The 12,100-nt window shown below is 44.8% G+C and overlaps 2 protein-coding genes across 3 annotated transcripts in view; one reads left to right on the top strand and one right to left on the bottom strand.

Annotated features, from left to right (window-relative positions):
- Window positions 1–1,768, top strand: part of LOC139609600 (NACHT, LRR and PYD domains-containing protein 12-like) — a 144,710-nt gene extending 142,942 nt beyond the window's left edge. The window contains exons 13-14 of one of the 2 annotated variants that reach the window (XR_011685275.1): window positions 1–448; window positions 797–1,768. Coding sequence is in view for 1 of the 2 variants with exons in the window: in XM_071464415.1 (XP_071320516.1) it covers window positions 1–10 (10 nt within the window). In the remaining variant the exon portion in view is untranslated. Of the gene's footprint in view, window positions 679–796 lie in introns of those variants that run through there. The other variant, XM_071464415.1, reaches the window with a different exon arrangement.
- A 2,062-nt stretch (window positions 1,769–3,830) lies between these two features.
- LOC139609607 (NLR family CARD domain-containing protein 3-like) overlaps window positions 3,831–12,100 on the bottom strand; it is a 30,346-nt gene continuing 22,076 nt past the window's right edge. Inside the window, exons 4-10 of the mRNA XM_071464444.1 lie at window positions 11,903–11,981; window positions 11,521–11,746; window positions 9,580–11,383; window positions 9,292–9,465; window positions 9,025–9,198; window positions 6,848–6,894; window positions 3,831–6,692 (exon numbers count right to left, since the gene is read on the bottom strand). Coding sequence (XP_071320545.1) covers window positions 6,151–6,692; window positions 6,848–6,894; window positions 9,025–9,198; window positions 9,292–9,465; window positions 9,580–11,383; window positions 11,521–11,746; window positions 11,903–11,981 — 3,046 coding nt within the window. The 3' untranslated portion in view covers window positions 3,831–6,150. The remainder of the gene's footprint in view (window positions 6,693–6,847; window positions 6,895–9,024; window positions 9,199–9,291; window positions 9,466–9,579; window positions 11,384–11,520; window positions 11,747–11,902; window positions 11,982–12,100) is intronic.

Genomic DNA, 12,100 nt, shown 5'->3' with positions numbered 1-12,100 from the left:
CTGGAGGTGAGAGTGGAGAGGAGAGCTTGATCCAGCAGTGACTGACAGAGGAACCAGAGGAAGTGGAGATGACTCTCAGTGCTGCAGTCTGAACTGATCTGAGAACAGCTCCACTGTCACACACAGAGTCCAGTCCACCATCATCCCTGTGTGTTCCTCTGGATCTGACAGAGCATCATCAGTGTCTCTGGACTTAAAGCTCATCAAGTTCAGCTCTGAACAGTTTCCTTGTTGAGCTTCACAAAGAGGGAATTTCACAGTAAAATGACTTGAACTCTGAAGATTAGTTTGACTCAGACGTTGAAGCCTCATGTTCTTCAGCTGAACTTTACCAGATATTATTGTGCAGGAGGAACATGTTGTTTTTATCCTCCATCTCTTCATTCAAGTTGTGTTAAGGAGGAACAATCACACAGACCAACAACTCTTTCACTGTGTATATGGACATGTGAGTGTTGTTTTCAGACAGGCTTGATAAATGTTCATCTCTCCATTATAATGCTGAGTCAACAAGTGTCACTGATTCAATGGATCATTCATTAACTGGACTTTAAATCCTCCTTTATGGTCAATAATGTTTTTATATTGACTTCCTGTTTGATTCCTGGTTTTTAATCTGTCATTGTTTTGACATTTGACTCCTCTTTTATTCCATAAAGCTGCCAGTTTATTCCTAAATGACTGTGTTTGTTATTGTTGTGTTGTGTGTTTGTTGTGAAGCTCTTTGTAACACTGGTACTGTCGCTCCTCGTCAGTCCAGCTAAGTCCTTTTTGTCTTCTCCCCTAATGTCTCCAGGATTTGTGTCCATCGATAACAAACTAACCAGCTTTGACACCTGACTGGCACTGGTCCCAAAGGAAATCCTGGAGCGCCGCAAATCCCTGTTTCCCATCAGGAGAAAGTTTATCGCCGAGGGATCCCAGGCCATCATCACAGCGGATAAACTTTATGTTAATGGCCAATTGTTTTGTGACCAGGAAATCACTCCTTGGCTCTACTGAAGTCACCTCTTCTTAAAAGGCAATCCCTGACTAAGGCAATACAATGTAGCTTAATAAACAAAACTAAAGTTATGGGCATTTAATATAGACTACTAGCGCACGCCTCACATTGATGTAGTTTTGTTTACAGACTGCTAATGTTGGAATACCTGTTTCTCCTTACTACCTCCCATCTCATATGTCTTAAGTTTTACTGTTGTTATTATTGTTGTTGTTATTACTGTTGTTGTTGTAACATATCCACACTGATGCTTAAAAACACTCTACATGAAAGCTGCCCAACACATTCAACACGCACGCACTTAGGCATACACGCACGTACACATGCACACACACACACACACACGTGCACACATCTCTCCATTCAAACTTTAGATTATATTCAATAGCCACAAGTTAGTTTAGCATGAATTCATTACGCTTTGTCACTTGGAATGTGCATGGAATTAGCTCACAAACAAAAAGACTAACAACATTACAGATGACACATCCTTCTTTCACCGCTTCTTCACTGCAATTTCAGCACACTCAGACACAGCACTTATTGTGGGAGGGGACTTCAACTTGGTACTTAATCCAGAATTTGACCGACTTAGTAGAGCAGCTAGTTAACGTAACTGCCAATCATCTGAAACAATAAAACAATATATGAACGATTTTGGTCTGTGCGATGCTTGGCGCTCTTGTCACCCCATGCTCAAAGAATACACCTTCTTCTCACTAGTTCACCACTCTTACTCCTGTTTAGACTTTTTCCTAACCAGCAACTCTTTCATGAAGGATATATCTGATACACAAATTCTCTCTATCACAATCAGCGACAATGCACCAGTCACTATGACAGTCATCGGGAAAATATGCACACCTCCAATTAGACACTGGAGATTGAACACATCATTACTTACGGACATGGAGTTTATTGATTTCTTCCAAAAAGAGTGGACAACTTTTTCTGAAACAAACGACCTGCCCGGCATCTCTCCTTGTGTTCTCTGGGAGACGGCTAAGGCTGTAATACAAAGAGTTAACACCAAGCAATTAGACCTAGAACTCCCACCAACAATAGCAAACTTCTAAAAACTTCCATCCCAAAAACTAATCTCTAGAATTTATGTAAGATTAGCCGAATCAGAGTCAACTCTCTTGCTCCCAACTCTCAAATGGGAAAAAGACTTACTCATCAACCCAGACTCCAACTGCCTCCCTGCTTGAGGGGGTCTGGGGGGGAGGGGTCGACCTGCTTGGCCAGACCAGCTCCCTATTCGTCGGTGGGTCTGGATGTCCCATTCTGGGCCCCTAACTGGGGTCTCGCCATGCGCAACAGGTTTGTGCTCCTCCCACTTGCACCTGTGGGGGTGGTGGTCCTACCGCTTGGGCTGCCTGGAGGCATCCCTGGGCGCCCCAGTTTGGCTCCCTGCTGGCCGGGCAGGGGCAGGGACTGAATTGGGGGCAGTTGGGGATCTGGCCACTGTGGGGGTGGGCATGCCTCACCTGCCCTTGTTGCTCTCCTGTACCACATACCACATTCCACATGACACTAGGGCTCTGAGGGGTGGTGCGGGGATGGGGCAGGTTGGGGGACAGGACTGCCCACTGGCCCTGCTATTGTTGTCGCGCTGCTCCTCAATTTTAATTGCATATTAGATATCACATGACACTAAGGCCTTGAGCGGCGGGATAGGGCAGGTGAGACTCTGCCATCTACCAGCGGTGGAGTACCCATGCCCCGACTGCTCCCACAATTTTAATACACCTTAGTCATCCACACTGTCCACAAGCCATATGACACTAGGGCCTTGGGGGTAGGGAAGGGCGGGTAGGACTCAACTGCCTACTAGCGGTGGGACACCCATGTTCTGACTGCTTCCCCAATTTTAATGCACCATAGTCACCCACACCCAACTCACTCACTCACTCACTCACACATGCACACCCACACATACAGACTTTGCACCCACACCAGACAGTGGGTGGGGCAAGGGTGGCTCAAGGGACCCCCCTGTCTATCTGTCTCTGGTCCCGTGTGGACTGTGCGGGGAGCCTGCCGTGTGGGGGGAGAAGATCCATTGTGGGGATGTCGGGGGTGGCCCTGGTGGGGGTGGGCAGACACCTCTTGTGTGTGGCGGGCCAGTTGGGGATCTGGGCCGTGCTCTGGGCCCTACCGGTGAATTTGGGGGATTGGGTTTGGGGCTGGGCAGGGGGGCCTGCTATTCTCTATCCCCCCGGGCTTGGCTTCCCGGCGGGGGGGTGGGGACTCTGTCCGCCCTCCTTCCCCCATTTGTCCTGCAGGGTCACTGGGGTCGGAATAATGGGCGGGCACGGCAGGCGGAGGTCTGCCCTGCTGGGGTGGCAGGAGCATACATACACACACACCTACCCTTCCTCTCATACACACACATACGGATCGTCTAATGATTGATGACTATACAGTGACTATAAAGGTGGATATGGTTAGTCATTGTTAATGTTACTGTGGTTGCTTTGCTGTTGCTGTTGTTGAAACAGATCAGACAGTCATAGATATAAATGAAACAGATCCGACAGACAGTCATACATATAGATGAAACGGATCAGACAGACGGTCATAAATATAGATGACATATCAGACAAACATTCTATAGTGATTGATGTTGACTGATCTGTGTCATCTGTAACTTACTCAAACTAAGTGATTCGCTTGATCAGTAACTTTACATCAACTGAGACCATGGTGATCAGAGGAGAAAATAATCTGCATCACAATGTTGGTTCAAAATGAGACTAAACTTCAACCTGGAAACAGGAGGAGGAGGAAGGAGTCTTTGTTTCTGTCAACATCTTTATTGGGCATCATTTCACAACAGAGTAAACATTAATACAGACACACAGACAATTACAAAAACAGAATTAATACATCCTCATTAATAAATAGAAAACAACAATAATAGAGCCAGGGGGAGAGACCTACATAAAAAATATTGAACAATGAGCACAAATCCACAGTTTTTGCAGCTTTCTTATTTTTCTAAGATATTCTTTTGGGCATTTTTGCCTTTATATGACAGGACAGTAGAGAGTGACAGGAAAGGGGCAGAGAGGGAATGAAACGTTTTTGGATTGTCTGGAATCTGGAAACATAAATATCATGATAGTGGAATAGCCTACTGTATGTCTTAGCAATAATTTGTAAAAATATATCATGTACTGAAATTACTACATCATGTAAGCTACATTGGTGTGGAGATGGATGCATAGCTGTATGCAGAATATGATTAAATTTGATGTGAATTCATTTATGTTAATTTTATCACAAACCATTTATCACAGCCACTAGTGGGTAGCAACTGTTGGGAAGCTCAAATCGTGTGGTTTCACATGATATACTTATGTCAGTTGTGTGATGAGTATTCTGCCAGCAATTTAATAGAGATGAATGGGTGCGATTTGGACGCATTCAATTCAATTCAATTTTATTTGTATAGCGCCAAATCATAACATACATTATCTCAAGGCACTTTACAGGGTAAGGTCAAGACCTAACAGTTCCCACAAAGAGCAAGCGCTTGGCAACAGGGGGGAGGAAAAACTCCCTTTTAACAGGAAGAAACCTCCAACAGAACCGGGCTCGTCTGCCTCGACCGACGCATCTGTCGTATATGGTTATTCTGCAGTGCCAAAGACATTACTGTTTCTGAAATGTGATAAGGAAATTTTACTGGGGCACAGCAGAGCTATACTGGGGCACATGCCCCTGGAAAATGGGTCTGGCAACGCTGATGATATAATTCTTTAAATTTATAATTATTGTTGTTAAAAACACCAAACAATACATTTTCCAAGTGAAGAGAAAAGTCAACATCAGTGTTGTCAACAATAAATCGGGAAATATCTTTCCAGAATTTGATAGTATATGTATGCCAGAACAGGTGTAGCATTGTTTCTGGGTACATTTCACACAATGAGCAGTTAACATTGGTTTTCTTTTTTAAATTCAAGATAATAATTCACAGGAAAATATCTGTGTATAATCCTAAAAGAAACTTCCCTTGCCTTATTGGTAAGAAGATATTTGTAAGGAAAAGTCCAGACATTTTTCCAATTCATGTTATCAACAAATCTAGACCAGTAGGATACAACACTAGGGGTGCTAGTAATATCTCCTTAAACAATGAGCATATATACCAGTTACTATTTCTTAAAGTTGTAGTTAGGCAGAGTTCACCTACTGATGTTACTTCAGGGTCAAGGTTTGGTAAGAAAACTGGTCTTTCTGTTCCTTTTAGGAGTAAAGAGTCAGATAAAGATCAGAAACTGATCACAGAAAAGATGTTCAGTTGTAGTTTGACTACACAAACGTTTAAAAACAACCAGTGGTGTAGTCTAATTTGTTTCACTGGATATACTGTTGATTGACTTATAATGACCTAATTTACATCATCAGTGATTTTGTATTTTTCTTTATTTTAAAGGGAAAATGGGTATTATTGCCAGGTATTGATAAAGTGTCATTTCTGTTTGGTTGCTGTTAAGGTGCACTAGAATTTCTTGATTTTTTTCTTGATTTTCTCACAATGGCAGCAGGTTAAACAGATAATTCCAGGCATCTCTCTCCCCAGTAACGCTTTGCATTTCCTCCTGTGGGATCCAGGAGAAGCTGGAAAGCTGGAAAGCTTGGGAAGGAGGCATCCTTACCAGATGCCCAGACCACCTCAGCTGGCTCCTTTTGACATGAAGGAACAGCGGCTCTATTCAGAGCTCCCTGCGGATGTCAGAGCTCCTCACCTTATCTCTAAGGCTAATATAAGGCTTATATCCACAATGTCATTCTTTTAGTCACTACCCAAAGCTCATGGCCATAGGTGAAGGTTGGAATGAAGATTGACTGGTGATTTAAGAGCTTTGCCTTCTGGCTCAGTTCCCTCTTCACACAATGGTCTGGTACAAGGTCTGCATCACTGCTGACGCTGCACTGATCCGCCTGTTGATCTCCCACTTCATCCTACCCTCACTTGTGACCCAGAGGTACTTGGAACACCTTCACCTGGGACATTGTTTTCTCTCTTGTATGACAGTGTACCTCTAGGTCCCTCCTGATTGGCTGGATGCATGGGCCTGGCCGGGGAAGTGGTGGCTGCTGGTCGGCTGCTTCACAATATCTCTCAGCTACACTCAGCACAGAGACACTGAGGAACCAGACGACCAGAGTCCAAACCCAGGATACAGAGGCTGAGTGAAGGTGGTGTTGAAGGTGTGGAGGTGGATCAGTGAGTCAGAGGAGACTCTGTAGAAGGACAGAGTGCCAGCAGGACAGTCCACATACACTGCTACTCTGTGAGAGACTGAGGGGGGAGGGGAGGGGGAGGAGGAGGAGATATCTGTTCTTATGTTATTGTGCCAAACATAGTAAAAGCCATCACAGCAGTTCAGACTCCAGGACTGATGGTTCCCTCCAAACACACAGTCCGTACTGTTTCCTCTTCTTCTGATTCCTCTGTAACTCACTGATATATAAACCCTTCCACTCCACTCCACCTCCCAGTAACAGCGACCAGTCAGACCAGTTCCACACAGCAGCTGAGCCCAGTGGTCAAATCTGTCTGGATGATCAGGATACGACTGATACTCCTCCACATGAGTCATCTTCCTGTTGTTGTCAGACATTTTGATCTTTGTGTTCACTGTGTTTGTGTCGAGTGTGAGTTCACAGGAATCTGATGGAGAGAACAAGACACATCTGCAGTTATTGATCTATCATCTGATCAGTTACTGACAGTCTGATGATGACTCATGACATCAGTGATGTGACAGTTTGAAGATGGTTGAATGTGCTGCTTTGTTTTCATGTGTCAATGAAAAACACACTTACACTTCCTCAGACCTGGTCTCAACCACTGGACTCCAGCAGGCTCCACCCTGAAAGGAGGAGGGGGGTCAGACCAGCAGCTTCTCTCAACATGCAGACATGGACATTACATGGCTCTCATACACACATTGTTTCATGATTGTGTTCAAATGGAGGCTTGTATGTATGGATGGACATTCACAGAGAAACAGGAAGTGGAGTCTTTATCTTGTAATTACATGGAGCAGGGAGGAGACATGGAGAAAAGATTTCATCATTTGTTTTCTCCATTTGATCTCAGTTGTGGTGTGAGACACTTTGAGTCTGTGACTCTGAAGCTGCACAAACTAATGTCACAGCAAATAAGAAGAAGACACAAAGAGGCTCCTTCATGAAAACTATAAAGGAGCTGTAGCTTCACTAGACTTCCTCTTCTTACAGGACAACGTCTGAGGCACACACAAACACACACACACACACACACACACACACACACACACACACACACACACACACACACACACACACACACAGTCCTCACTAAAATGAGCTTCATGTGTGTCACTTTGCTCCACAGTGTCTCAGTCTGTGACATGTTAGATGAATAAATCTGACAGATGATGTTCACATGTCACTGAACAGTTTTGCAGAAACATCAGACCTGATGTTCTGTTTATTCATCAGCTGTCACACAGCAGCAGGAACCATACGAGCTTCTGTCGCCACATTTTGATTTGACTTAAAGTCCAGAGGAAGTCAGAGAAACTGTAGAGCAAAGAGGAAGAGGCTCAGAGAGGAAGACTAGTGAAACTACAGCTGCTGTACAGTTTTCATTAAGGAGCCACTTTGTGTCTTCATCTGATCTGGTGTCAGATTTGTTTGGGCAGCAAGACACAGAGACTGAAAACAGCTGTTTCATGTTCAAAACATTCACTCAAAAACACTAATTATTCAACTGTTCACAACAATGAGGTTTTTTAACCAGTCCTCCAACCTGAACGACAACAACCCTCTGATGCTACCCATAGGAGTGTCTCCTGAAATAGTGCTCCTGCAGCGGCAGCTGTCCCTACCTCCGTTGCCATGGTTACTATAATAAAGGTCAGTCCAGTTTCCTCTCTTGTATGACTGTGGTGTGACTGTGACTGATTTTTTGTGTGAGAGTGAGTGCTCTTTGTCTGTGAGGAGCTTCTTCTGTCCCACCTCTAGGTCCCTTGTCCCACCTCGTTCAACTTTTATGTTGCGCTCCTATTTCCCCTCCCCCTTGAGCAAAACATCAAGTGATTTGATTTGGGAAGTGGAACTGATTTGGGTTCAAATAAGTACTTTCTCAGCGTTAGCTGATCTTTGTTGTCATGGTTACAATAATAACAAAGAACAGTCATGGATAATAGAAACAACATAAACTGCTACTTCCACACAGGAATCGAACACAGCTTTCCTGTGTGATATTCCTGTGTTTTGTTGACCCATCCATCCACCCCAACCTCCTCCTGACAAGGACTTTGTCGCTCTATAAACTACATCAACGTGCTTTTCCCTTTGCTCCTGTCATGATTATTAATACCACTCGATGTTGCCTAGCAACAAAACCCAACTATGAGTTATAATAACCTGCTGACAGACGACCTATGGGCTCATTCGTGATAGGAGGACACTCTTGTGGTTTTCAGCTGGACAGCTGGAAGCCTCTGTATAGTTATTACATCTGTATTTACTGTAACCTAAATACAACAGATCTCATAATCACAAGATCAGGATCTCAGAGAGGTTCAGGTGATTATTGATCATCAATGTTTTAGAAGAAAGAGACATGATGGTGTGACCTGAGTGAATTCTATTTCATTTCCTCCCTGTTTGCAGACACTGGGAGATTCATGTCTCTGAGCTGTTGGTTTTATTATTGTTGCTCAGTTGTTATTAGTGCATTAACACTGAACAGGTCTCTACAGTGTTACGACCCTAATGTTGTGGGTCTGGTGTGGTCTTGTGTTGTTGCTCTCTCTCCTTCTCAGGTGTGGCCCCTCCCTTTATGAAACTTTTCATTTTGTTACTTCCCCTCATCCCCTGGTTCCTCATCGGGTAACATAACAAAAGTCTCTGGGATTGTTCTGCTAAAGCAAAGAAACAAATCTATCATCAGCTGTGACAGAGGAAATGTCTCCAGCTCTTCTCCTCTATCAGACAGTGTCTGTCCATACCTGAGAGAGTCCAGTCTCCAGTCTGGATCCTCCAGTCCAGCAGACAGCTGCTTCACTGCTGAGCCTCCTGGATGATTGTAGCTCAGGTCCAGCTCTCTGAGATGGGAGGGGTTGGATCTCAGAGCTGAGGCTAGAGAAGCACAGCCTTCCTCTGTGATCAGACAGCCTGACAGACTGCAGACACACAAAACAACACACAGGAACCCTCTGTCAACACTTGGTGGTCTGTTAAACAATCATCGGATAAACAAGTTGATGAATTCAGACCTGAGAGTTTCCAGTGTACAGTGTGGACTCTCCAGTCCAGCAGACAGCAGCTTCACTCCTGAATCCTGCAGGTTGTTGTTACTCAGGTCCAGATCTCTCAGACTAGAGGACTGGGAGCTGATGACTGAGGACAGAGCTTCACAGCTTCTCTCTGAGAGGTTACAGTGACTCAGTCTGAAGAGATGATAACAAGGAATTAAAGAAGAGAGGAATTTATTTCCTCTGCTGTTGAACAGATAGAAGTATCTTTACATAAAGATGAATAAATCCAGCTATCTCTACACTTACACAGCTTTGTTAGAGGCTTTGACCACTGGCAGCAGCCTCAGAAGAGCCTCTTCTGAAGCAGAGTATTTCTTCAGGTCAAACACGTCCAGATCTTCTTCTGATGACAGTAAGATGAAGACCAGAGCTGACCACTGAGCAGGAGACAGTTTATCTGTGGAGATACGTCCTGATCTCAGGGACTGTTGGATCTGCTCCACTAGAGAACCATCATTCAGTTCATTCAGACAGTGGAACAGGTTGATACTTTTCTCTACAGACAGATTCTCACCGATCTTCTTCTTGATGTACTGGACTGTTTTCTGATTGGTCTGTGAGCCACTTCCTGTCTGTGTCATCAGACCTCGTAGGAGAGTCTGATTGGTCTGCAGTGAAAGACCCAGAAGGAAGCGGAGGAACAAGTCCAGGTGTCCATTTGGACTCTGTAAGACCTTGTCCACAGCTCTTGGGTAGAAGTTTCTCTCTGTAGATTGGACTTTTCGTCTTTCAGACTTCATTGAGGTTGATTTCTTCCCTGACATCAGATTGACTCCAGAGTTGATGAAGGTCATGTGGACATGAAGAGCAGCCAGAAACTCCTGAACACTCAGATGGACGAAGCAGAACACCTTGTCCTGGTACAGCCCATTCTCCTCTTTAAAGATTTGTGTGAACACTCCTGAATACACTGAGGCTGCTGTGATATCGATGCCACACTCTGTCAGGTCTGATTCATAGAAGATCAGGTTTCCTTTCTGCAGCTGCTCAAAAGCCAGTTTTCCCAGGGACTTGATTATCTTCCTGGTCTCTGGACTCCAGTGTGGATCTGTCTCAGCTCCTCCATCATACTTGACCTTCTTCAGTTTGGACTGAACCACCAGGAAGTGGATGTACATCTGAGTCAGGGTCTTGGGCAGCTGTCCTCCCTCTCTGGTCTTCAACACATCCTCCAGAACTGTAACAGTGATCCAGCAGAAGACTGGGATGTGGCACATGATGTGGAGGGTTCGTGATGTCTTGATGTGGGAGATGATCCTGTTGGCCTGCTCCTCATCTCTGAACCTCTTCCTGAAGTACTCCTCCTTCTGTGGGTCCGTGAACCCTCTGACCTCTGTCACCATGTCAACACACTCAGGAGGGATCTGATTGGCTGCTGCAGGTCGTGTGGTTATCCAGAGGCGAGCAGAGGGAAGCAGTTTCCCCCTGATGAGGTTTGTCAGCAGCACGTGCACTGAGGTGGACTCTGTGACATCAGTCAGGATCTCAGTGTTGTGGAAGTCCAGAGGAGGTCGACACTCATCCAGACCGTCCAAGATGAACACAACCTGGAACTGATCAAACCTGCAGATTCCTGCTTCTTTGGTTTGAGTGAAGAAGTGATGAACAAGTTCCACCAAGCTGAACTTTTTCTCTTTCAGCACATTCAGCTCTCTGAAGGTGAAGGGAAATGTGAAGTGTATGTCCTGGTTGGCTTTGTCTTCAGCCCAGTCCAGAGTGAACTTCTGTGTTAAGACTGTTTTCCCAATGCCAGCCACTCCCTTTGTCATCACTGTTCTGATTGGTCCATCTCTTCCAGGTGAGGCTTTAAAGATGTCTTCTAGTCTGATGGTTGTTTCTGGTCTGTCTGGTTTCCTGGATGCTGTCTCAATCCGTCTGACCTCATGTTCATCATTGACCTCTCCAGCCCCTCCCTCTGTGATGAAGAGCTCTGTGTAGATCTGATTCAGATGGTTTGGTTTTCCTGCTTTAGAGATCCCCTCAAACAAACACTGGAACTTCTTCTTCAGCTCAGATTTAAGTTTATGTCGACACAGTGGAGCAAAGTTTCCTGAATTAGCATAAAAGAAATAAGATTCATAAAGAAAATCAAACATTTTAATTCCCATAAAGAATAAGACATATATGCACACATTAGTAAATGTCTCATTTCTCCATCATGTTGAATCTTTAGAGAAATCCTCTTACTGCTCTGCAGACAGTCAGCCAGCTCCTCCAGCTTCATCCTCCTCAGGAAGTTCACCGTGATCTTCACAAATGCCTCTCTGATGCTCCTCTGCTCTTCATCCTCACCGTCCAACACCTCCTCATCCTCCATCTGGCTCTCTAAGAATTCTGGGTGATCTGTACTCAGAACCGTCTGGATCTTCTTAAGCTCTTTCTTCACAAAACTGACCATGTTCTCCTCCAGCAGCTGGAACAGGAAACTACATGAGTGACAGCATCGAACTAAGACCATGGAGTCAAACATCAGATCCATGTTGGACAGACTGACAATTCACTGGTCTAACAGTGCAGCATGGAGATGATTGTGAGCAGATGTGAAAGTAGTTGTTGTACATGCACAGACCATAAATATGGAGTCCAGGTGTGTTTGATGCTGCTGGGCAGACTGACCACTGGGAACCTCTGAGCTCTCCTGGTCCACTCTGTGGAGGAATCATGAAGAATGAGTTCACATTGTGTCTGTCCACACAGAGACAGACACAAGCTGAAGGTCCATGAAGTGATGTTTGGATGTGAACAGTGAATCAGACCACTCCCTGTA

The sequence above is a fragment of the Trachinotus anak genome, unplaced genomic scaffold (assembly GCF_046630095.1).
Source record: "Trachinotus anak isolate AG129_WGS33_773 ecotype Australia unplaced genomic scaffold, CSIRO_AGI_Tana_v1 ptg000026l, whole genome shotgun sequence".
Lineage (NCBI taxonomy): Eukaryota > Metazoa > Chordata > Actinopteri > Carangiformes > Carangidae > Trachinotus > Trachinotus anak.
The sequence above is the reverse complement of the archived record's forward strand: the minus strand, read 5'-3'. Positions and strand labels throughout refer to the sequence as shown.